Source organism: Cavia porcellus, unplaced genomic scaffold, assembly GCF_034190915.1.
Source record: "Cavia porcellus strain 051 isolate PalLab524CR breed Dunkin Hartley unplaced genomic scaffold, mCavPor4.1 scaffold_24, whole genome shotgun sequence".
In the NCBI taxonomy this organism is placed as follows: Eukaryota; Metazoa; Chordata; class Mammalia; order Rodentia; family Caviidae; genus Cavia; species Cavia porcellus.
Genome location: NW_026947507.1, coordinates 33,441,085 through 33,467,374, shown reverse-complemented (window position 1 = coordinate 33,467,374; position 26,290 = coordinate 33,441,085). Strand labels below are relative to the sequence as shown.

The window sequence follows — 26,290 nt, the reverse complement described above, 5'->3', positions numbered from 1 at the left end:
CAGGTTCCTTCTTTCATGGGGCCCTCCATCCCTAAGTTTTATTCTTCTTGCCAATGGTGGGGCCAGTTGCTCTTGGGCCCACTCAATATTTGGTATCCTGAATCGCTCGCGACCATCTTTCCATGGTTTTCTCCTGAGTCACCAGTTTCCTTGGAGCACATTTTTGAGTAGCTTCTGAAAAAAACAATCAAGAGAAGTGATGTATCAAGACCTTCTAAGAACCATCATATCTGACTGATAATTTCCTAGACATGCAATTACATCTTGAAAGCAGAATTTTAAAGGATTCATATAATTCTCTTACATATATGGTACTGCATCTAATGGTTTTGTTTTCTCTTCCTTTGAAATCTAATTTATTCTCTGGATATACTTAGCACCTCCATTGTCATGCTTTGAACTCAGTTTAATTTTTTTTGCTTCAGGTATTTTATAATTAATTTTGCTGAGTCCTTTTGATCTGAAGACTCATGCTTTTTGATGTTACAAACATTCTTGTTTTCTGCTTTTACTGATTTTCTCCCTACATTTTACTTGCACATTTTTTCTCAAATTCCCATGGATAAGATGTTAGACTTCTTATTTTAATATTCACTTCTGTTTCTTTTTTCTTACTTTCCATTGCTTTATCTCATTGTGTATTGTCTGGTACTGTCGTATCTTTACTTGAGTTTTCTAATTTTTCCTCTTTCTTTGATTACCATATACATTTGTTATTTCTAAGAACTGTATGTCTCCAATTCTTTTAAAGTATATTGGTCATGCTTTCTGGATCACTGTCCTTTGCCATTTCTTTAAGGATGATAATACTGTTTTTTTCACACGCCTTCTTTTGAGTCTTGCATTAGTCAGCCTCATTAAATTTTGGATTTTACCTTAGGGTCCCTGGGCAGTGAAAGCTAATCCACTGAGGGATTGTTATTATTTTAGTATTTTGCTTTGGCTACCAAGCATTTCTGGTGACAAACTCATCAGTGTGGCAGAAGTTTTCCTTTGTGGGACAGCACAGGAAAAGTGGGTGAGATTTCACTGGCACAATATAAAGACTCACATCTAATGCTGTTGTTTTGAGCTCTTTGTCCCTCCTCCCCTGTTGCTATATGTGATTTTCCTCATCAGGGAGCCTCTTTCTGTCTTTTTAAAAAAATTCCTTCCTCCTGTAAAGTAGGGATGGGGCATAGAGGGCACAGGAGTAAGAGTAGGGTCTATAAATGGTTCCAAATAAACTTTAAATGAATTCTTGAATTTTTTGTCCAGAGTCTCACCCTGCATTCTTGGTACCTTGGGGTTCAATTCTGAGATTTTCCTGGGTCTGTGCAACACAAATGCTCACTACTATCTGTATGTTCCTATCTATGACTGAAGTCATAGACTTTTTCACTCACTAGGTCAATCATCACATTTTTTCTCTGTAAATATTCAATTTCTCTATAAAAATCTCATGTCCACTGCTAAGCATTCTCTCCCTTTGTCTTTGCTTTTGTAGGTTTATATCTCTATTCCTCTGTTTCTTTCTCTTTCCCAGTATCTATTATCATGTTATGGATAGCTCAGTAATGAAGGAGTAATGCATGTATCTACCTACCCAGTTTAACTAGAAAAACTCCCTAAAATGTAATCAGATTATGTCACTTCACTGATTTGAACATGGCAGTGGTTTGGTATTCGATTGTCCAAAGCCTTCTCCCTGCCTGTCTCTCTGGTCTCCTCTTAAGCTATCCCCGTTTTAAAATCTTCTGGAATTTTAGTGCTTGAAGTGGCTTTAAAGATCAGCCAGTCCAACTGTTCCTAAACCCTGTCCTTTGGAGATTCAGAGATGTCATGGCGGTGCCAGTTAGGTGCTGACAAGGTGTGAGGAATGGGTTGAGACGTGCCAGGCAGGTTCTGACCTTTTAACCCCCTGTTAGACTAAAAGCATCATGACTGTCAGTTTTATAAAGTGAATTTATACGAGGGAGTAGGTTTAGAAAAAAACAGTTCTTCAGTGAAAGAGGGAGAAGCTGAAGAAGAAAGAAAACTGCCGATTCAAACCACTCATTTTCAATTGAGACATGGTCAGACAATGCCCATCTAATGGTCATTAGGTGCATATCCAGGTCCAGACCCAGCAGTCTTTTGTTCTGAGCTACTGCCTACAACAGCATCAAACAGATGAGTGTGGGAACCTGGATGTGGATAAAAGCAGACGAAGCCCATTTCTCTCTCGCTGCTGTGTGTCTATCACCTATCATACCAGTGAGGCTTCCAACATTCCAGCACACTGCCATGGACACAGCAGACCAAAGATCCTGCCTTCAGAGCTACATTATAGAGTTCCTGGGGAAAGAGCTAGATGCAAGTACATCGATGAAAGATACCATTTCAAACAGAATTCTGAAGCACAGGAAAAAAGAAAAGCAGTAAAAGAGTAGAGGGAGAAACAGCAAGAGACAAGGGTCACATCATTTAGGTGGGGGGCACTTTGGTGGCAGTGACAGAGACTGGTACCCAAGGCTCTCTGGGAAAGCAGCCTTCAGGCAGAGCAAGCTGAGCTATAGGGGTACCCAGGGAACAGCGAGTCCAGCCTGGTTGAGAAGCAGAAATATGACCTCTAAGGTGACATGTGATGGCAAAGAGAGAGTGTCAGGAAACAGTTTGGCATCAGTGACCAAGAGTCAGTTCACTGAAGCCTTGTGGCATAATGAGTTTGGGGTTTCTTCCAAGAGTAATGGGGTTTTCTTCTGAGCGTTTAGGGGTTTTACCTGCCAACAAAGAGTAGTTCAATAACAACCTGAGTACTGAGATTTTCCTCAGTACTCCCCATCCATAGATTCTTACTTTCTTATTGTAAAGATTCGATATACTACCAGAGAAAAGTTTTTTAAATGATTATCTGTGCATAGGTTGTCTCCTCATTCTGACAGGTGAAAAGAGGCATTTTCATCCCCTGAAAGTCTAAGAAACTTAATAGACCTTGATTAATTGAACAAATGAAAATCTACTTAATCCAGGGGACAAAACAATGTTATCATTGATAATAGCACAAAGTATATCCCATCCTAAACCCTTGCCATCATACTAAAATGCTTTCTGTAGGACAAACCCTATCCTGACTGAATTTGGAGAACTATACATCTGAAAAAACAATATATTACTCAAAATCACTTTCCCTAAAAAGAATTAGTCACATTATTTATTGGTATAAGTTATGGTTATTTTGTCCTCCCAAAGTCTCATTTAGTCATAGAGATGACTGAATCTAGCATTTGTGATTGGTTCATTGCCTAGCACTCAAATTGATGGTGTATTCACTGGCCCAGAGGTAAAGCCAGTGTAAAGGCAGAAAGAAAGCCAGTCTTTCGCTTTTGTTTTTGCTTTTGCTGTTTGCAGCAGCCATGACGGGCTGCCCCGTCATGCTATACTGCCTTGGAGCCAACTGAGTATAGACTAAAACCCCCCAAAACTGTAAGAAATAAACCTTTCCTTCCCTAAGTTTGGGTGTCAGATATTTTGTCTCAACGAGGAGTAAAGGTAACTAAGACAAAATTTGGTTCCAGGGGTGGGATGCTGTGACTATACCTGACCATGTGGCTCAAGAGGCTTTTAAAATGGCTAGTGGGCAGAGTTTAAAATGTTTCAGAGCTGTTGTCTAAATGCACAGAGCTGGAACAGCTTACACTGTTCTTTGGGGAGGTTCTGGTCAGAGCTCAGGAGACCCTAAGGCTGGTGGAAAGTCTGCCAGTAAAGATCAGGCTTGAGAGGTTTCTGCTAATAAGAAAGACTGTATTGGTTTTTAGACTCCACATGATGTGTGTTATGGCTTAGCAGAAAGCTTTTCTGCATTTTTCTCCAGAGACTTTTGACTTTTTCTCCAGAGACACTGACATTAAGGCCGGCAGATTGATAAATCTGATAAAGAAAATTTCAAGGCAGTCAAATATCAAGGTGGTGGCATGGAAAAGTTTCTAGCCAGATTTATGTTGCAAATCAATAGCAAAGAGCCCAGCAAGATAATTTAAAATGCTGTGAATTTGAGAAAAAAACTCCAGGAAAGCTGTAGACTATAAAGATAGAACCAAAGTCTCGATTGCTGAGAAAAAACAGAAATAAAAAAGATGACCTGAGGCCATCCCTGGAAACAGTGAGTCTTCACCTTTTGCAGCCTCAAATCACCAAAAGTGAAAGACTTTGCTCAGAGGAGAAAGTCACAGAGAGCCACGTTCCAGATTAGTCACAGAGATCACAGGAAATTCCAAAACGGTGTGACACAGAAAAGCTTTTCCTTACAATCAGATTCAGAGAGCTCAGTGATCCAGGCACTTGACCCCTATACCCAAGAGAAAAAAAAGCCTGGCTACTGCTCCAGCTGGCAACAAACCTTGGTGGCATCCACGTGGTGCTGGTTTTATGTGCAAAAAAAAAAAAAAATGGACAAGTTCTGAGAGTGAGACAGCTTCCACTCCAATTGCAAAAGGCCTGGGAGGTCTCGCAGTGTGCTCCAGAGATGACAATATGTAAAAATATAAGGGTAAAGCCAAAGATGCAGTGGAGACCCCAAAAGTTTTAAAAAGCCAAAAATGTGAGTCATCCAAGGAAAGCTGCCAAAACCAAGCAGAAGGTGCTTAAGAGAAAAGCTGCAAGAGTTAAAATCCCTAAAAGTATTATGTTGGTAAAATCACCCAAACTTTTTAGAGCCTACAGCCAAATTCCTTCAAATGCTGAGTGTAAAACTCCAGGACTTAATGTTTGCCTTGCTGGATTTTAGACTTGTTTTGGTTCCCATCCGTGGTATTCTCCTGTTTGTAACTTTTAGAATGATAATGTTTATCTTGTGCCTTTGAATTTTGGAAATGTTTAACCTTGTTTCATTTGTTCAGGGGTTTACAGTTAAGAGTTTGTCATAGATCTTGGAGGAGACTTGAGACTTAGACTTTTCAGCAGTGCTGAAATTGTTAGGACTGTGACAACTCTTGGGGATGGACTAAATGTCTTTTGTATAAAAAAATACTTGAGTCTTTGGGAGCCCAGGGGTGGAATTTGTAGTTTATTTAAATGTCCCCCAAAGCCTCATTCAGTCATAGAGGCAACTACACCTACATTGGTTCATTGCCTACAGCTCAGATTGGTGGTGTGAGTGTTTCACCCCGCCCAGGGGTGAAACCAGTGTAAAGGCAAAAAGAAGGCGGTCTTTCTCTTTTGCTTTTGCTTTGCTGTTTGCAGTGGCCATAAAGGGTTGCCCCGCCTTAGAGCCAACTAAATATAGACTAACACCCAAAAAAACTGTAAAACATAAACCATTTCTCCCCTAATTTTTGGCATCAGATGTTTTGTCTCAGGAGTAAAAAATAAAGATGGTACACTTTCTTCTGCAATTTGACAAACACTACCCTTTGACTGAACTTGAGTTGGGCTCCGCCTGGCTCCAGATGTGGCCTCCTGAGTTCAGTTTCCACAAGGAACCCTACGAAGCCAGAGCCAGCTTATCAAGAACTGTCCCCTTGACATCTAATCAAGCTCCTCCTAATCAATTTCTTCTTCCTTCCTTGTACCATTACACCTAGCTGAAGTTCCTCTTGGTAATTTTCCATGAACTTTCTGCCTCCATTTATTCATAGGTTGTAAATCTCCACTTGTTAACTTCAGTCTCTCTCCTTATTACAGTAGTCTTCAATAAAATCTACTTTGCCATTTCTGATAAGTGTCTGGTGATTAATTTCTGTTTTACAAAGCCCAATAACCTTCACAGAATGATTAACAGCATAGATTTAAAGCAGAACAGACCCAAAGGCTAAGGCACAGTAATAAAAAATTCTTTGCTTTTTCTATTTTGTTTCATTTAAAACAAACTGTGCACTTTACAAAAAAGTGGATACTTCAGTTATAGAAAATTGTTACTCTTGAAATAAAAATAGGCATGAACACATTAAAAACAAATAAAGAATAAATTACTCTGTCAGATACCACAACTTACCACAGTGTTACAATAATTAAGTCAGGGTAGAATTAATGTGAAGATGACAAATAGATCAACAGAATAGAATTGAGATGTAGAAGTAAAAACATATATATATATATATATATATATATATATATATATATATTACTTGCTGATTTGTGACAAAATCTCTGCAGTTTATTGGAAAAAAGACAGATTTTTAAATAAATCTTTCTGGGTAAAAGTGGCCCCCTTAGGGAAATCAAAGAATCATGATTCTTTTCCTTGTTTCATATATTAAAAAAATCAACTCATAAGTGGGATGTAGATTAAAAGTAGAAAATAAAGCCATCATTTTTCTAGAAGAAATCATAGTATATTATCTTCATTACTTTGGTAAAGCAAAAGATGCCTAAAACAGAACAAGAAAAAAATTATTTTATCAAAAAGAAATGAAAATTTTTCCCTTTTTTGAACATTAAGCTTAATTTTTGTTTTAAAAGATATCATCATAGAACAAACAGAATCAAGTACATAAAATAGAAACATATAAAATAAAATTCATATCAAGTCCACTGGGAAAGTATAGTTATGATACATACATCTGCTTTTTAAAAAGTGTTGACAGAATTTTAATAAGCAAAGAAGAGTCAGAAAACACCACAGAAACTGAGAAAAAACCAATAATGAGAATTTGTCAAAACAGAAAAATGACCATTAAACATTTCAAAGTCTCTATTTTTCTAAGACATGTAAGTTAAGCAGCTGACGCACTAGAATATACAACTGAAACTCTCACATTCTAGTAAGAGCATAAAATGGAAATTGCTTTCCAGTTTCTATTCAAATGACATGTGGACACCCTGCAGCCATGCAGACGGACGTGCACCAAAATTTCACAACAGTCCCAAGCTGGAAACAGCCACAGGCCCCTTAACAGTAGATAAAATAAACTGTGCTGAACACATCCACTGAACATTACACAGGGCTCATCAAAGAGCCAGTTTGGGCCACCAACTCTTTTGTAAATAAGATTTTTGTGGACCATAGCCACGCTCATTCATTCACACGTCTCTGGCTGCTTTTCACTCTAAGGGTAGAGAAGGAGTCATAACCAAGATTAAAACTAGGGTCCCTAAGTCTGAAGCACACACTATCTAGCCATTTGTATCCAAAGTTTTCTAGGTGTGCAACACAAATGAGTCTCACAAAACAAAGAGGTGAGAAAAGAATACTTACCTACCATTCATAAGCAATTACTACCGACATGTGAGATTCACAGTGGCTAACGCGATTTTATGGGCATGCTGCAAATTTCCATTTATGATGTCAACGCTGGATACACAACTGAGTTGAATTTGAAAATTCATTCTGCCATGTCAGATACCAACACTTACCACAAGGCTGTAGTAATTAAGTCAGTGCAGAATTAATGTATAGTATTATATTTTTAAATTTACTCTTTAAAACATTTGTCACAATGAGTCAATAAAATCACTTCTGTGATTTATAAAAATTCAGAGCAGAGAAATTACATAAAATGACTGTAACTAAATATCAAGAATTAAGGTTTCCCAGAAATATTTTCATTCCTCTATATGATTTATTTATTTTTCTGGTATTGGGGAAATTAAGTGTATAAATCTTTTATGAGAAAAAATAGTGCATAAAGTTCTGTAATTCTTTGAGGCTATTAAAATAACACAAATAAATGAAAGCTCACGGCACTTGTACTATAATATAAACAATAATGCAACATCTGAAATATCCTCAGTTGCCTTCATGGGAAACCTCAGCAGGTCTATCACAATGCAATCTTTCTTTCCTGCAGCAGAAACAGTGACTCCATGAGCTGCACGTGAGACTACATACTCACACAGATGGATGTGGTGCACTTTAGAAGGATAAATTTATATGACATTAAGGTTGGATATTTGCCAGAACTATAGCATTACGGAAGTGGTTTAATGCCTTAGGTAAGCCTAGCAAATAATTTACCTAAGTCATCAGCAATAGGAAGAAAACATTTATCCTTCCAATTTTTTTTGCTTCCTTCCCTTTCTTATACCCACCCTTTGCTAACTATGCTCTTGGTCTTTAAATTATTTCCTTATTGTTTTTCTGAACCTATCCTCTAACTGTTTCATTCTCTGCCTTTGTGTTTTTATAGTATGGTTTTGTTTATTACATTTTTCATGAAAATGAATATTTTTCATGTCATATAATCATGTATATCATGAATTAGGATTCAGTCTCTCATTCAAGGGGACAGAGATTAAAGCTTTGGAAGTGCCAATTCTCAACAATTAGAAATTTATCTTGTATCCTATAAAATGTACACTGAATAAAATATTGTCTCTCAACTTGTGACATTTATACTGACAACTGTGGTATCATGCCATGATTGCCTTTTGTGACGACTAGAATAAATAGAATGTAGTCTACAGGTTTCAAAGTGAAAGGTTCCTGTCTTAGTATAAATTACTGTACAATTATGGCCTGGTCTAACGTGGCGAAAGGCCAAAGCCGGAACGCCTACCACGTCCTGCTTCTTCTTCAGCCCCAATTGCAACTCCTCTTCCTGTTTGCACACACAGATAATTCCAATCGGTTCCTCAAAGGTCATCAGGATCCGCCCCGTGCACTTCAATCAGAGGTCATGTAACTCTCTGGCCCTCTGTATCTGGTTGGAGACAGCCCAGCCGCCATAGGTTGTGCATTCCTTTCCATGTCCTTAACCCAATAAGCCTGTTCATTTTGTACTTTTGCTTCTCTATTGTGCCAGAATATTCTAACACAAAGTGCTTCTTGTTAATGCCTATAATATATCAGACACTAAGTTAGGAGCCAGAGTAAAGACAAATAAACAACAGAGAGTTACGGAGTAAGGATTGAGGAAAAAGACAAACCAGCAGTGACTACATTATAAACATCAGGAAACCAAAAGATAAAGGACATCCCATCCTGTCAAGATCCTCAGCGACAGGCAAAACCAAAAGTCCATTTCCTACCCTGCATTGTATCTTATTGCTATTATGGTTTTAGAACCCCAGTCCACCCCATGGGCTGTGGTTACAGTGACAATTCCTCTAAAAACCTTTCATTGTCAAAAACTCACCCATCTGACGGTTGGGCCAAGTTGGATAACGTGTTGGGCCATTCAACATCTGTTAATCTGACCAGCTCATAGAAATTATCAGTAAATATTTGTACTGTCTCCTAAATGGATGTGATCTTGCTCTTCTTAAGTAGAATTGTTTCAGAGCAGAAAGCAGTTCTGTAACCTATGAATGTGAATTAGCTATTTTCATCTTTCTCTTAGAAGACGAGCACAGTGAAAAGGAAATTCTTTACTTGCTCCAGTCTTGCCCTGGCCTCTGGCAGAGCAGCTGGCATGCTGCCCTGTAAAGTTAGTATGGGGGGGATTTTAGGGGGTGAGGTGATATCACCATTCCTGGAAGGATAAACAGATGAGGTCATGTGGGTCACTTGATGATAGGGTAAGTTCTTCAGAGGAAAAAAATTGAAAATCAACAGGGCTGCTCTCACAGGCCATCACAGGTAAAATTTCCAGGTAATCAGTGTCAGTTATTTATCACTTAAGTGTAATTCCACTATAATTTCTGTGTTGTTTTGGTTTTTCATAGATTTAGAACTTTAGTAGGAGCTCTGTTTAATATTGCTCATAAGTAGCAAGTTGAAGACAACTTTAACACAACAGAAAGAGAAACGTGAAGGTGCCCAGCTTGCACATTTTCTCCCTCCTGAGTTGCCTCGAGGTTCTCTTGATTTGATTTGATGTATTAAAGTAGCACATTCTGAGCACTGCACCAGATATAGCTGAAGACTTTGTTGTTCAAGATGAGAAAGACACTTGCATCAGTATGACTGGTTATAGAAACAGCCCATGGACTCTTTACTAGAAGGACATTCATATGCGTGTGTGTGTGTGTGTGTGTGTGTGTGTGTGTGTGTGTGTATGTGTGTGTGTGTATTCATGAGATAGATCCAACAAATTGGACACACACTGAAATACACAGATACTGTTATTCATAATCTTTCCCTCTAAACTATCCTATTGAGCAACTAACAATTATTGAACTCAGTTCTCTCCATGAATGTATTAAAGCTCCCCAAAGACCTTTTAAGAAAGATCTGGAGGTTTACTCAGTCTGTGGCATCTCTATTTCTATCTTTGGCTACAAAGAGAAAAATTTGGGGAACAACAAGCCATCTCAATGGAACTTTTCCTGGGAGAGATAAGAGGTTGGCCATGGAAAAATGGACAGAATTTCAACAGGCAATGGATTAGAGCTGTGTTTCAGGGAGACAGATGAGTTTGACACAGGGTGTGGAGTTTGGGGAGCTTGTCCAGGGGAGGATTGGGAGGGGTGGAGAAGTGGAACAAGGGAGCATAGCTGTGCTCATATGTAGTACACTTTATCTAAGGGTGGGTGCTGTGTAGGTCCAGGGCACATCCACTATGCTGTTTAGGAGCCAGTAGCTTAGTTGATACAAATCATCAAACCTAGAACTCAGAAGCTCTCAATGCCACAGCTCTGGGTAGTGTTATCATAATGCTCTCCACAGTGTGACAGTGCTGTGTGTTCGTTATTTATTACTTGATCCTAAAGCATTCCTAGAAAAAACATCTTGGAATTTTCATTAGAGGCTTATGCAGGAAAAATAACAACTGTTCCACACCCAAGTCTGGGCCTTGGGTGATGTTGCCAAATTTGAGTCAACAGAGGGTTGGAGTGTGGCGAAGAAATGAAACCAATTGGCTTGAGTTGTTTTGGAACTGTGGTTCCTTCAGACAGAGGAATCTGTCCTCTGTGACTTGCAGCCTTCCTGTGTTTAATGGTGAAACAGCACTAACTGATACACAGTGCTTAAGATGTAATGTCATGTTTCTTTATGTTGCATGTTAAATTAGAATAGGATCAAACCCTCTCCCATCATACTGGCAGGAAATCCAGTTACACTCTTCTGGTTACTCTGTAAATTCTGGGAATCTATGAAGTCCCTGAGGAGGTCTACTAGACTCCTCCACCAAGTAAGGAAAGGCCTATGACCTCCCTCTCCCGTACTCACATTGCTTTTAGTGCTATGAGCAGCTGCCACCCTTCACCATGCCCCATTTTGGGTCAGCCTTTGCTTCCTCTTCCCTGTCCAGGACAGAAGAATAAGGAACTGTGGTTGCTTGATCTTTTCTTAATATTTGGCATCCTTGTTTTCAGCCTAAGTAGTTAACTAATACAAAGAAATAACACTAATAGGAAAGGATGTAACTGGATTTCATAGCTGTAGACCAATTGATGGTCCAACAGAGATATAGAATGTGAGTAAGAAATACAAGTCATTATAAAATGTTGAATTTTCAAATTACCATATTAAAAACAAGTAAAGAAGTAAGTAAAAATTAAGCTTAATATTATTCTCTTTAGTATATCTAAAATGTTATTTTATTTTACAAAATTAGGTTGTTTAATATTTTCTCTGACTCAAAAACCTCTTTATGAATGGACACAAAGAACCAACATTGTGAAAGTGGCCATACTCCCTAAACTGTTATATAGATTTAATGCAATATCAATCAAAATACCATTAGCATGATTCACAGATCTATAGAAAACATTCCTAAAACTCATCTAGAACCAGAAGAGACCTAGAATAGCAAAGACAATCCTGGGCAACAAAGATAAGGCTGGAGGCATCACAAGCTGACTTGGACTTGGAATTATACTACAAAGCTACTATGATAAAACCAGCATGGTGCTAGCAAAAAGAAACAAACAAAAAAATAGACCTGAGGATCAATGGGACAGAATAGAAGATGCAGACACAACTACAAACACACTCAGCTATCTTACCTTTGACAAAGGGGCCAAACATATTCACTGCAAGAAAGACAGCCTCTTTAATGAATGGTGCAGGAAAAACTGGCTTCGTACATGCCAAAGACTGAAAGTAGATTCATGCCTATCATCATGCTCTAAAGTTGAAATGATTCAAAGATCTAAATATTAAAACAGAAACACTAAATGCTATTATTTTAAGATATAAAAATAAAAAATAAGATATAAAAATTATTGAGATGGATTCTCATCAGATTACAACTGAAACCTAGCATACATTTTACACTTACAGCACACGTCTCTTTGGGCCAGGCTCATCCTGCCTATTCGGGGGCCTCCTGTGAGTAGCCATGACTGTTCTGCACATCTCGGTTGCAGATTCAGGCATTGGATGAAGACCTTGGACCAGCTACAGGACATCCAAAATCTCTTCCAGAACAGACGTTATTTCATCCGATCTGTTTTGGGGAAGATGATACTGTGTTTTTCGCTCATACCTGTGTTCATTTAAGGAATGTTTCCATTGCATCAGTAATATAGATGTTTGGTTTCTGTTTGACTTCCTACCTTGAAATATTTATGTAGTAGCTATGAAATGACCATCTAGCTATCCCTGCTAAAAATAAACTAGATAAATAAAGCTACTAGATATGCATCCACTGTGTCTGTTTATGAGATAATCTAATCTAGCGTGAAGTAAGTTTACTTTCTTATTCCGGCTCTGCCACGGGCTTGTGGGATGATCCCAGGCTGAACTTCCTGGCCTCAATTTCCCCCTGTATATATAAGTAAATCTTCACAACAAAAAATATACATATGCTTGTATATATCAAAGGAAATAAAACAATAAAATTATTCAACTATTATAAAAACACAAGTCATTACAAGTCAAAGTTACCCAGTTTCCCAGACTGCCTACTTGAAAAGACATTTTCAGGTGATCTTTCATTAACAATCTTCAGTGGCAATGTCTTCCACTGTTCAGTATGTACTCAATGAAGTGCCTCCTGGTATTTTTTTTTAGAAACATATCAATTTGGCCATTAGAACTTTGATTTCTCAACTGCCTTCCAAATAAACAAAGATGCATCATGGCATTTCAATGTAAGCTCCAATCATGAGAAAATCCTCTTAAATACATCATGTTCTTTCCCTTTTTCATGCACTTGCAGTTTCTTTAGTTTCCAAGTTTCTTATGAAAAAAAAATGGCAGTCAATTTAAAAGCAGGCTTCTCTCCCTAGACACAGATAATAGAACAGATAATTGTTCTACCTTTTATTACAAACCAGAAATACTTTGTATCTTTGCCTTCACCTCTAGCAGGTGTCCTTGAGGGAAAGTGATTAATGTGTCACTGTATAGTTACATCCTCCCATTTCTGCAAGTTTATGAATGTTGGAATGGAAAGAAGGGGCGTCCAGAGAGAGTCATATATTCCAATGCCAGCCATTCAAAAGAAAAAAACATTCAATGCATAAATTCTCTCAATGCATAAATACTTGCCGTTGCTTTGTGTAATCTGTTTTATGTGCAAGAGGGGAATTGAAGGATACAAAGAGTACCAAAAACTTCAACTAACTCTGAGGCATGGAGGGAGTGATGCTATACAAACAAACAAAAAATAATGAAAGACGGAAATAAAGTTCTGAGGCTATCACTGATCGTGTCCCCTCAAATATGTGGAAGTCCTAAACCTCAGTAACATCAGCCTCTGACCTTACTTGAAAATAGGATCACTGCAGATGCAGTTAGCTTAGATGAAGCCATTCAAGAGCGAGGCAGATCTCCAGCATGACTGGTGTCCTCATGAGAACACAGGGCATGGAGAGAGACAGGGGAAGGAAGAGGATATGGAGTCACGAAGTGATGATGGAGGGGTAAGGCTGGAGCGATGCAGCTACAAGCCAAGGGATGTCAGCAACCGCTGCCAGATCTAAGAACAGGTAAAGGGTTGCACTGGTTTCAGGGTGAACATGGCCCTGATGACACCTTGATTTTGTATCTGTAACTCCCAGAACTGAGACAATAAATATCTCTTCTTTTAAGCCACCCAGTTCATTACACTTTTTTTTTTTCACAAGAGTCCTAGGAAACCAATACCTAGGGACTAAACAATCTTGCATTTGTGGTAAAAAGAAGAGATTATGAAAAAATTCATAAGGATTTTTTATGAGAGATTAAAATTGAAGGGATATTTAGCCTGAACCAGTCTTTGAAACAGGTCTCTAGATCTTGCGGTTTCTTACAGTTTTTATATTGCCATTTGTAGACATGTGAATGAATTTAGAAAACTCTTCATTAGGAAGACATAGTGTTTGACATTGTACCATTGGGACCAAGTAATTTTTATGATGAGAGAGGCAAAAATAGAACCATTTTCATGAAGATGTGTGTGACTGATTGAGCTTCTTACTTCCTTTGACAGGGAGAACTAGGCTGAGCTCTAGGCTCATACTGAAGTTGAAATGATAGGAAAAACCCAGGAGACTGGGAAAGATGGGATGGAGTTCCAAAAAGGGAACTCAGAGCCCACGGAGGTGGGATGATCACCAGGCTGTTGATTCTGTGAATGTAGCAATTGAGTAGTCTTGTTAATTCTAATGCCTCCAGCATTGGCCAAATGCCTGCTACTTACCAAAAAGGAGTTTTTAAATGTCAGCACGTTTGGAGCATGCTTATCCTCCTAATAAGGATCCACTTCATAGTTAAAAATTCAGAAAGTCCATCTTGGCAAAGCCTTCTCAAACCTTTCCTTTCTCCCTCAGGACTTCATCTCTAAAACACAACCACCACAGGCACAATGAAGTCTGCAGGAGTTATGTGAGGCTCCCATTATCATGTCCTCTAGGTAGAAAACACACCTGGAGTTATTTCTGTGTTTAGTTACTTATTCCCCAGAGTCCAACATCACAGCAAGCACACAGAAGCTTTCAATGAGTCTAACACAATGGTTGGAGCCAGAATCCAATTCTTCAGGCAGAGACCAAACTCTTATCAGTCACTAGTTATGTGACTTCATGCCAGAGACTGAAACTTCCTGTTTTGTTGTCTATACATAGTCCTATTTGCCTCCCAGCATCGTTAGGAGTATGAGAAAATATATATGAAGTGCTTTGCACAGTGTCTGGTATAGTTAATGATCAGTTAATGTCAGATATTATTCCAATCCAAGTGAGTTAAAAAGTAACCACCGTTTCTACACAACTTGGTGTATCAGAGTTAAATCTATCACCTAACTTTTAAGACCTGATCTCAGCTCATGTTCTCCTCTCTGATGCAAAGTTGCTAATTCTTACAGAACAGCCACTCTGGCAGAGTCCTGAGACACAAAAACCTATCACAGAGAAAATGAAGTACGTTCAAGGTGTGAATTCAGAAGGCAGCCCCGGTAGACAATGGGAAATGCCTCCACCACAAACCTTATTTTCTTATTTTTTGTTTAAAAGCTGCTAAGGTGTTGTTTATTGAGTGCCAAGTTTAGCAGGAAAACCCTTAACCTGCCCTCACAGTTAGTTGTCTTAAACTTCTAAAAACAATTCTTTTTCCTATTTGCAATTGTAACCACTGGATCCTATTAATAAGATGTCCCTTGCACAGATGCCTGAGGTGTCAGTATATAACTGAAAAGTCCAGAGCCTAATTAAGCATTTCCTTTAATAAAAGGGTGAAGAATTAAAGTCAAGAGAAACAAAAATTTAGGAAAAACCAAGAGCCAGAGAAGCTGCACAAGAAATTGAGGTGCTTCACAGTGGAATCAGTGTTCGTCTGTTTCTGGCTGATTTCATTTACCCTAATGTCTTCCAGGTGGGTCACCGTTGTTGCCTAAGACAGGATTTCCTTCCTGTTAAAGGCCTAGTAACTCTCCGTGAGGATCACACTTTCTTCAGCCCAACTCACAGAAGCAGAGAAAGGTGGTTTTCAGGGACGGGGGAGAAGGAATCTGGAAGCTGCTGTTCTACAAGTGTAGGTTTGGGAGAGGAACTGCCAGGAAGCACAGCACAATGCCCCGCCCATAGTTAATATTGCTCTGTGCGCTTCAAAATTTGCAGAGGCTGGAGCTCATGTTGTGTTCTTACCCCTTAACAAATCAAAACAAAACAGTGGGGAAGAAAATTCCTTTCTGGTAGCAGGGCCAAAGAAGAGCTCCAGAAAACAGGAAGGTCATCTGCATGTCTGAGTCTTTTACTTCGTTTATTCTTCCTCCTTTTATATACACTGAACTCTTCAATAAAGCTTTCTGCTATTGGTTTGTCCTTTCTGAAAAAGCCTGAAGTGTAGAATTTTGCAGTAGACACCAAAGGGCCAAAATGCAAAAAGCAATGTATAAGCAAGGATGCTGCAGCAGCTGATATCCGGGCTACACGTCAGTATCATGTCTGCTTGGCTTTTGCTTTTCTTTGTAGTCTGACTTATTTTTAGAGGGGAAAATGTCCCTTAGCATTTGTTCTGGATTTCACCCAACACTAGCTTGGTACTTCTTTTTATATTATAATATCTCAGTGAAACAGAAATGATAACCCTAATTTAGCTGCTTGGGAAACGCAAACTGAGCTTCAAAGCTGCTGTGCAGTTTATTTTCACGTCTAGCTGGTAAGCATGAGGGCAGAAGCCAGCAGCACAGTCCTGTGCCCGAGGTGTGGCTACTGACTTCACCCTGTGAAGTCAGATAACTCATGGTCCAGGAAGAGTGGCACTATGCAATATGGGAGAGATGTTCTGTTTTTAATTACTGGAATAGGGACAATATTCGTATCTCTTAAAGAAGTGCTTGGCAGGACCTATAAAGCATTATCAAGGAGCGGGGAAAACTTTCTACTGACAGTTAATCACAGGAAACACCTAAGACCAAGCTTTTAAAATAGTACATAGAACTTTTGCAGGATACACATCTAAACCAGCGAAGTCAGTTTAGCAAGAACCCTTTATCTTTGTGGTAGATGCCCAAATAGACTTGTAAGACCCAAAGGATGCACTGCCTGGAAAGGAAATGAAAATGTTTTGGAATTAGAAAGTACAAACACTCTGGGGTCTGTGGCAACACAACTGCCTTGGAATTCCTCCTGTGTGGGTATGCAGGTGTGCATACGTATGCAGACGGTGCCTTTTTGAGGCAGAATGAGGCACACTGAAGTTAAACTGCCTTTGGTTGTACAGTGAGCAGAGGGCAGGGCTGGTCTTACACCAGCACCCTGCACAGAGCCCCCTGGCTGGGCTGCCCTGCCCTGGAGCAGCAGCAGGCTTTCCTGAGTCCCAAGCAAGGTGGTTTCTACCTCCACTTCCCTGCCTTGACTTTCAGATCCCCCGAGCACAGCTCCTTCCGAGGACTGTCAGTGGGTACAGAACAGGCTCAAGGTCAACTCCATATAAAGGTCTTGATATAAAACTCTCTGAATGACAAGGTCAAGTACTACGCTGATTCACATTTACTTAACTACAGAAATTAAATCTCAAGGCCCTGGGATGCATATCTTAAGGAGCCATAGTCAACCATGTTGGACTTTCTCTTTTGCTATACATTTGTCAAAGTAGAAGAAAAAGGAACTCCTAGTTAGAAAATTGTAAGAATTAAATTTTTTAAAACTTCAAATTTTAGAGTGAATTTTATTTACAAAACAGTTTGATTCTCTTGCTTTACAAAAATTACAAAACACAACTCTTAAAAATAGAAATAAATTCTCAGGCTCTTGGGAACTACTTTTAAGCAAGCAAGGGGCTGGAAATCAGGTGCTCTCTTCATTTTGAGAGCTGTAACGTCACTACTGTGTGTCTTCTCTCTCAGCCACACAGTGACCAGCTGTCTCTGGCGCAAAGGTCTCTCATCAGGTCAGAGTCTGAAGCAGCAGGATCTTCTCGTTAATGCAGAACCTGTGCAGCACCACCATCAGATTCTCGCCACAGCGGGAGACTTGGCGCTCCATGGCCAGACGGAAGTCCTCTTTCACACCTTTAGTGATGCCTCGGGTGACCGTGTGGTGCCTGAGGTCAGCGACAGGGGAACAGACAGAGACCAGGCTTTAACAGCAACATCACTGACGAGCAGTACTTAAGTAGGAATAAAGCCTGCATCATATCTAAGTACACATAAGTAAAAACTACAAATCAAATTTAAAAAGAAAAGCTGCAACCAAACAACCACTCCTACCCATTCCTGCTCAGCCAGACTTAACACTAGAAACGCATTTTTACCACCCATATATCTGACACATCTATGTTCAGAGAAATGCTATTGAATTCCCGAAGCTCTGATCTCATGTATCCCTACTGCTGGCTTGCTCACGGTGCTGATAGGTGGTGTGGGCAGGTTGCTGTCCTCACTGGCCACAGAGCACTGGCGTCCAGCCAGGCCAGCACACTGGAGAAGCAGCAGCAGGGAGAAAGAGATCAAAGAACACCAGTTCCTGCCAAGGCTCCCCCAGCTGGGGCTCCCTGAAGGGCTTCTGCACAGCCACTCGGGTCCTGAGGCACCTCTTTCCCCGTGGTGCCAAAACAGGGTGGCACCTGAGTTGGGCCCACCCAGACTCTCATCTGTTTAAAAAAAACACAGGGGGTTCAGGCATCCTGAGGCAAGAAAGTGACACAGGTTGGGAACGGGCAGGATCCTGAAAAAGTCAGTGGCCTGCAAAATCCCAGGAAGACAAGCTCTGTCCAGGCACTCAGAGGGAATGTATCTGTCAGGGGGGAGCACAAGTAACACAGTATCTCACTGTGCCCCAAAACTTGTTATGTAACAAAAGGAAATCACACACAAACTCTCAGAAAACTGAAGACAACCAAATGAGACAGGAAAGGAAAACCAGCAGAACATCAGTGGGCTCAGTTAGGTGGACAGGAGTTTTAGCTACTATGGCAGTTCCATTACATGGAGGATTTAGACAAACAAAACGCACAGCCATTCACTGCCTCCTACTGCTGCCTAACTTCCTCAGCCAAGGCACATTTCAACACTGGCTCTGTGCTGGGCCAAATAACCTCTTGAAATCACTCTAAATGTTTGTTTTTTTAAAACACTGACTATAAAAAGTAAACCGGAGTCATAAGATTGAAATATAATAGAAGAAAAAACATCAGGCTTAGTTACACTGGTGAAGCTGTTACAAAACACTCTACGATGGCCAGGGACATTTTCGAGAACTACGTGGTGACACAGCAGGGCCATGGAGAAAATGCACAGTTCTGTGTGGACATCCCAAAGCCATGGTGTGATACAGCGGCAGGGAGGTACAGTGCGAAGGCCCCATGGGAGTGGATATAAATCACGCTGCGCTGCCATGAGATTCTGCTCTTACAGGTCCTGGGCTGCAATCCCAACCCAGACCAATGGAAGACATTGGCATTTGTAGGCAGCAAGCTAACAGGCAAACTGTCCCCTTACTGTGACTGAACACAATTACTATCACACCCTGCTGATCACGGTCTGGTGGTATTTTTCCATACATGAAGAGCAGCACAGCTCATTTCTATTTCCTTAGAGCCTCTATCCCTCTAACAAGTTTGGGGAAAGACAAGAATCACAGTCACACGCCACCTAACAGGCTCTGCTCAGCAAAGGAGCATGCTGTCCCCATATAGGCTGGGTGTGCAGCAGGTCTGTGTGTGTGCACTCTATGATGTTCACGCAAACAATAATGAAATCACCTAAGGATGCGTTTTCAGAAAATACCCGTACAGGTAAGGAATGTATGACTCTAGTCAACTATTTCAGTTTAAGAACAGGATAAATTAGCTAATCAGCATGTTATTTTAGCTTACCAAATATTTTCAATTCAAAAAGCAAGGTCTGAGAACAGTACTATTGGCTACAGAAAACTGCTGATGTCCACCTAAACCAACACAATATTGATCCCTAACATTAAAATCCTTCAATAAAAATTTATGTCAAGTAAAATTCAGCATCTTTAAGTATTTATGACCAAAAGCCTTATGTTTTATCAAAAGAGAATCATGGTTTAGCACTTCACTGAATGTGCATTTAATCAATCTAATACAATTTTATAAAACTTCCATATTTTTTCCAGATCCATAATGATTTTTAAATTGAACACAAACACACTGGCAACTTATGGAAAAAAAAATAAGAAATGTTACAATATTACAACCAGATGGTTTGCCAAGGAATGCAGAACAAATTAAAAAAATAAATAAAGCATGAAAAAGAGCACTGAGGAACAAAGAGCTGAAACCATGGGCTGGAAAACATGTGGACGAACAGCACACTATGAGCAGGTGTTTCCACGTGGTACCTGTCAGCAGTCTGTATGCTGGGCTGAAGCACAGGTAAGAATTCCTGCTGCAGTAACCCCAGGGGAGGGCTAGAAGGCCTTTAAAAAACAGCAAACAGCAGCATTCAAACACCCACACCGGCTCACCCTGCACTGCAAAACAACACTCCGGAGAAGATACACAAGACTGAAGCGGACTGTACAGAGACTTTAACTGTGACAAGCCCCTGGCTGCGGTGAGTTCCAGGGAGACTGGGGAGAAGCCAGCGAGCCCTCACTGTACCGGCTGGCTGTGGAGTGGGGCCAGATGCCTCTGGGTTCCTGGCCCAGAACTCAGTCCACTGGAGATTTGGTACTAAAAGCCACCAGTGAGGAAGAAGACAGTGAAATGCACCTGGATGGCAGGGGAACAGGGTTATCACTTGGTAGGACATATTTTTAAATCCAGCCTCCTCAACTGTGCTCTTCTCATGCCCACGCCAGTCTCAGAAACACACCTGGTGACTCTGTGGGACATCTCTGACAGGACTGAAGCCCCAACTGAGCAGCCCTTCCCAGAGGACTAGAGGGGCTGGCAATGTTTTTGATAAAGAAAGGGTCAGTTTGAAGTTCAAACAAGTATTTAAAAAAAAACCACTGATGGAAATAGGGAGGGAAAGAGTCTGGGACCCATGGCTTTGCAGAATTCTGAAACAACAAAGATTTAGCATATTAGCTGTGATCACCTCATAGGATTTACTGTTTTCCATTTCAGTCCAGTCTAACACAACTCAGATACTGCGAATATCAGCATAGAAACATTTCTCTATTTTAAAACAAGAGCAACATGTGTATGTGACACGAAGAAGTCACACCTCCTTTCGGTCAGGCACTGGGTGCCTGCGCTGGTACCATACCTGCTCGCAGCCAAGGTGCCACAACTAGGACAGACTCACAACCTTACCCCAGGGAAGGAGCTGAACTCTGCTCACAACATCTGCCACTCAGCTGGAGGGACCACCCAAAAGGTCTGCAATGGCTTCAGAGAATTTGTTTGGAACCCGAAGGGAAAAGGAATATAGATAGTTTTATTCACGAGTCTAATGAGACCTCAGTTAGTAAAAGCTCTCTGTTTGATGCAGTTTCATTCTCCTATCCATTAGCTGAAATGTAGGCTCCAATTCACTTTGAGACCCACACAGGCCGGGAAGACCCAGCAAGTTCCTACAAGGTGAGATTAGCAGGTAACAATCCCTATTCCCATTTCCAAACTGATGAAACATAGGTTTCCTAAGATGCTTGTCTCCTCAGCAATTTGAAGAAATTAAGGGTCAAATTAAACAAAGTAGGAGAGCCTGGAATTATCCTTCAAAGGTCTTAAAATGCAGATTGGGCACTCCTTATACAAACAACCCAATTAATCTTTTCCTGGGGCATTATCTGGACCTCACGGGGATTGCCTGCATGTGCCCATGACACTGTTCAGTTCAAGAAAATCTGGGACATGGAGAAAGGCTCAGTATACTGAAGTCTGAGGTGCAGCTGGGGAGTTTCTGATAACTTATCCTCTCACACGGTCAGAGTTAAGCCTCTCCAAATAACAAAACGCTCCTCTGCAGGTTTATTCCCACGTGGGAGGAGGCTGGTGCTACTAGGGCCATCTTTACATTATGACAATTTGTTTGGTGACTATTGATTAACTAAAAGGTATGCTTGCACATTCCATTTCAAAACCTAGAAATCGTAACACAAAAGGGGTTACCTGGGTTCCCATATAAAACATTCATCTTTATTCTCATACAGCAGTAAGAATATTTGGAACCATGCAGTTGTTCTCCTGAGAGCCTTGATCCTGTCTCAGGACAGTAAATGGGGAAGGGAAGATGAGCCCGCCTAGTCCATCCTGCTTAAGCAGCCTAATGTATAAGGGTCTCATATTTTCAAACAGGATCATTTGTCCCTTTACTTTAAATATTTAATATCATTTATAAGATCAAGGGGAAAAACGATCTTTGCACTTTTTAGAATGGATTCCTCTATTCTTGGTAGGATATAAAAAGAAATGCACCAAGTTACTGAGGTTTTAGAAATCCAGAATGATTATCTCTCTCCCTCAGTATTTCTAAGACTCTATAAAGACATGAATTTTTGCTTTTAACAACTAGACATTTCTTTACTCCACAATTAAGAGAAAAAAGAAAATGTTTTTAGTCTCAGCAATCCTTTCTCCCTACTCGGGTTCCGTCTCTTGTGGGAACTCCAACACTGTGACTTACAGACACATTAAATGTGCAGGAAGCAAAGGCAGAAGTGTGGAAATAAAACTACACGTGGCACTCAGAGCAGAGGGCATATTACTCAAACCACAATGAGGATTGAGAAGCAAGAGTCATGAGCTATTTAAAAATCATAAATGGTTGCTGATGTGACATTTTCCTCTGGGTCACCTGCCATTTCAGCAGCACTCTGTGGTGGCAGGGGTCTGCTTGAGACCATACATGCCCACTGTCATTCCTGCATGTTCTCAGAGGCACGAGACCCTGTTCTTGCACTCTGTGCTATGAGCAATGAAAACTGCTTACAAAGGTTTCAAATTATGATTTTTTTTTTAAAAAAAGGTGCCAGAAATCAAACTCATGACCTCATGCATGCCAGGCAGGTGCTGTGCCACTGAGCTATAACCCCAGCTTCAAATATAATTGATAAATAAATGCAGTTTTTCCTACTGGACTTTCCTAATCCAGTGCAATTTTAAACATGGCTGCTCTTACCTGTAAGCATTTTCTAACGCTAATCAGATATTTATAAGATCAGTCTGTAAATTCTGGAAAGGAAAAAATACCAGGAAAGAAATTTCTATCTACTAAAAAAGTTTCAAAAATAACAGAAATACTCCAATTTAAACAGTATGGTTTTTTTTGAAATTAGTTAAGGAAACAAGTCTTTCCAAAAGTACTCACAGTCAAATTGACTCTCAAAAATAAAGACCACATTTGCATTCATGTCTATTAAGTTTTTGAAGGACACAGAAATTTACAAATAGTGCATAAAACAACAAAAGAGAACTTGGAAGAGCAAGAATCTGCTTACTTGATCAGCATTCCTTGATTGGGCAGCAATTCCAGATGGATCTTCCCACCTTCCTGAGTTCTCAAGTAGGCAAATTCCTCCAGCATATCAATGTCTACAGCCAGATTCAGGTTAACCACATGGAGAACAGGGTGCCCCGCGCACTCAGGTGAGGAAACAGGCTCTTGGGGGCTCATACCCTGTCCATTACCATTCTACTGACTGCAGGATGAGGATTTGAACATGTGCTTGTCTGATTCCAAAATCTAATTCTTCGCCCAATCAAACTACTATAAAGAGAACTCCTGGCTTAACATGTTAGGACAGTATGTTTTCTCTCTGCAGTTAGTTTAGCACAGTCTATATGATCCTAAGAGCACAATTTTTTTTTTCTTAATGAGAAATCAAAAAAGATGGTGGGAATGAGGACTGCTTTTGGTTACAGAATATGAATCATAAAAACAGAGAGACTGTTTCTTCACAGGTACTGTGCCAAGTTTTTCAAAAGCTCCAGAGGAGGAAGCTTCTGTGAGTCCTGCTAATGTTAAGCAGTGAGTTCCTGTAAAAAGTTACATAACTTACCATTTCCGACTAAACATAAATCTTATTAAAGATTTAACTTAAACTCTCATTAAACGGTTTTGGCTAAAACAAAAACTATATGACTTTCATTAGAGTCTCTTAAGGCTATGTGTCTGATATAGGGCACTTGAAAAAAAACAGCATGTATCTCACAACTGAAGACTAAACATAATGCCATAAGCAAGGGCTTTCCAAGTAAACTACTAGACAAAACACGACCCAGCACAGCAAGCTCTGCCAGGGACAGCAGCGCCAGTACTGCTGGTACTAGAACAGCTCTGGCCTGGTGTGCTAATCACTCATCCAGGTGACAGAAATGCCCCAGCATGGGCTTCAGGGCATCTTACGACAGATGAGCGCCCAGAACTGTTCTAGTCTACAGCTAAACCAACCACTCTGCTGGCAGGAACTCGTGGGCTATTACACGTGCCATCTTGGGTACTTTATGAAAGGTTAGGTAGAAGTGAAAGTAGGGAAGGCCTGTTAATATTCTTGAGCTCCTGAATTATATCTTTGAAGTTTCTTAGGACTTTAAGATCAACTGGCACAGCATTGTTTTTAAATCACCATCCCTCTTCCTCCCTTCTGAAGTGGTAAAAACCAGTATTTCTATCTAGAATGGTTCAAAAAAAAATTTTGTATCATAGATTCATTAATTCTAGGAAGTCAGAATTTGCTTATACAAGAAAAAGGATACTTGTAACATAATTGAAAAAATTCTCATACTGGAAATTTCCTTGTTGGCAAATCTTATTGACAGCTTTCAAGAACAGATTCTCTCCTCGTGGCCACTCCTGCTGAAGCAGCACAATCACATGCCCCAGCGCCATGTCATCTCTGTTGTCGGTGAAAGCCCTAAGCTGTGAAACAAACATTTACACAGGGGAAAGCAAAGTATAGGGAACCAAATAGCACACACCAACTATTAACTCCTAAAAAGGGCTGCATATGCAAATGTGTGACTGTGTGACCAAGGTCACTGGAGTAAGAAGGTACCAAAGCAGAGGGGAAAGTGCTGGGAAACACCAGGATAGCCTCCTAAGGAGCGTGGCTCCTAACAAATCAGCCCGAGGTTCTCTGCTATGAACACACTCCCTAAGTGTACTCAGATAGGAGCCACACAGGAACCCCAAGCTTTGGATCCCAGAAAAAGGGCTAGAGAAAGGTGAGTCACCCTATTTATACAGAAAGGAATCTGGAGATATCCTTTGAGCAGACAGCTGTCCGTGGACGGTGGGTAAAGGCTCCTTCGGAGGGAAGAGGAGAAGAACAGGGGACTCGGGAGAAAGAACGGTATGAGCAAGAAGGAAGCGTGAGCTATAAAAATGGCCAGAAGACTGTGTCCTAAATGACCAGCTACAAAGAAAATCACATTTTAAACCGGGTCTGATGCCCCCAGTGGTTGGGACGTTGATGCAGTTTGGGGTTACTGCACTAAAGCAGAGGCCCAGTCTGCTCTTGGAACATTGAGAGCATCTCTCCCACACACTCTGCTCTACCTGCAGCATGGCCCTGGCGTCCTCTCAACAGTCCACAAACCTTCCTGTGGCTGTGGGACCTCTGCTGCTGCTGCTGAGCCTGCTAACTAAAATGCTTTCGCCCACCCATCTTGATTAAACTCACCCTCTCCTTATGAACGCAGCAGCATTTTATGTTCCCTTCTTCTACAGCTAATCAATTCTGACCCGTATACTAATTTATAAAATATTTACTGAAACTACTATTGGTTATTTGCCTGTTTTACTGTTATTGGAAAACTTTTGGAGCTTGAGGTTAGTTTCCACTCACCTCTGTCTAGTATTGTTACTTAGTAAGTACTTGTTCATTCTTAGCCACGTGTTTTAGTCACTTTTAGTCACTGTTAGCAACCTGCTCTTTAAATATACTAAATTCACAATCATCAATGAGGTTCTCAATTCAAATCATCCCAACTTATCACCACAACACCCTGAATTACATGTCCAGGTCAGTCCACTGCACGCTTACCTTAAAGCAGGCCAACATCAAGTGTAGACAGTAGGGCATAATAGCTTTGCTGGTGCAGGGCAGGAGCTTCAGGTCCGAACCTAGCAAGTCCACAAGAGCACTTTTATGTTAATGAGCACCATCATCAAAGAAAAATCTCCGACAAGTAAATGTTTAAGATGGTTTCCTTCTAAAACTAAAAAGAGTAAGTAACAGTCACACAATTCCTAATACAGTCAAACTACAACCATATTTTGTGACGGTGAAACTGATTTTAGAGTGTCTCTATAATTTATAATTTCATTTTTCAATCTTCTTTCCTAAACACGCAAATATTTTTTTTTTACTATAAAACACTTAAAATATACAGAAAATTCTATAGAGCATTACAAGCATTGGTGTAATCATCACTTAGCTTTATAAAAATGTCAGCATTTTAAAGATTTTAATACAAATTGTCACAAAGTCAGTTGAAGCTCCTTCTGTGTCCTTCTGATGCCCAGTGTCTTTGTGCCTCCTCAGAGAAAGACAAAATGCTCAAGGTAGTGGTAGCTCCCATGCATACAGCAGGCACACTGTGCCATGCACGCAGCAGTCATAACAGCACAGAGGAACATTTGCAGGCTCTCGTTCAGTTGTACTACATGGTGTCACAGCATATAAACCCCTTTGCGAACTGCTCTTTTTCACTCACCCTCATGTG

The 26,290-nt window shown here is 40.3% G+C and overlaps 1 protein-coding gene across 7 annotated transcripts in view; it reads right to left on the bottom strand.

The window, feature by feature from the left end:
* Window positions 1-17,354: 17,354 nt before the first annotated feature.
* The window catches only part of Ints10 (integrator complex subunit 10), a 28,479-nt gene continuing 19,543 nt past the window's right edge, over window positions 17,355-26,290 (bottom strand). For 2 of the 7 annotated variants that reach the window (XM_063234832.1, XM_063234833.1), the window contains exons 14-18: window positions 25,609-25,688; window positions 24,320-24,482; window positions 23,062-23,155; window positions 20,936-21,010; window positions 17,355-17,749 (exon numbers count right to left, since the gene is read on the bottom strand). In XM_063234832.1, coding sequence (XP_063090902.1) covers window positions 17,593-17,749; window positions 20,936-21,010; window positions 23,062-23,155; window positions 24,320-24,482; window positions 25,609-25,688 — 569 coding nt within the window. In that variant the 3' untranslated portion in view covers window positions 17,355-17,592. Of the gene's footprint in view, window positions 17,750-20,013; window positions 20,092-20,935; window positions 21,011-23,061; window positions 23,156-24,319; window positions 24,483-25,608; window positions 25,689-26,290 lie in introns of all 7 variants that reach the window. The other 5 variants (XM_013143539.3, XM_013143540.3, XM_013143541.3 and 2 more) reach the window with 3 other exon arrangements.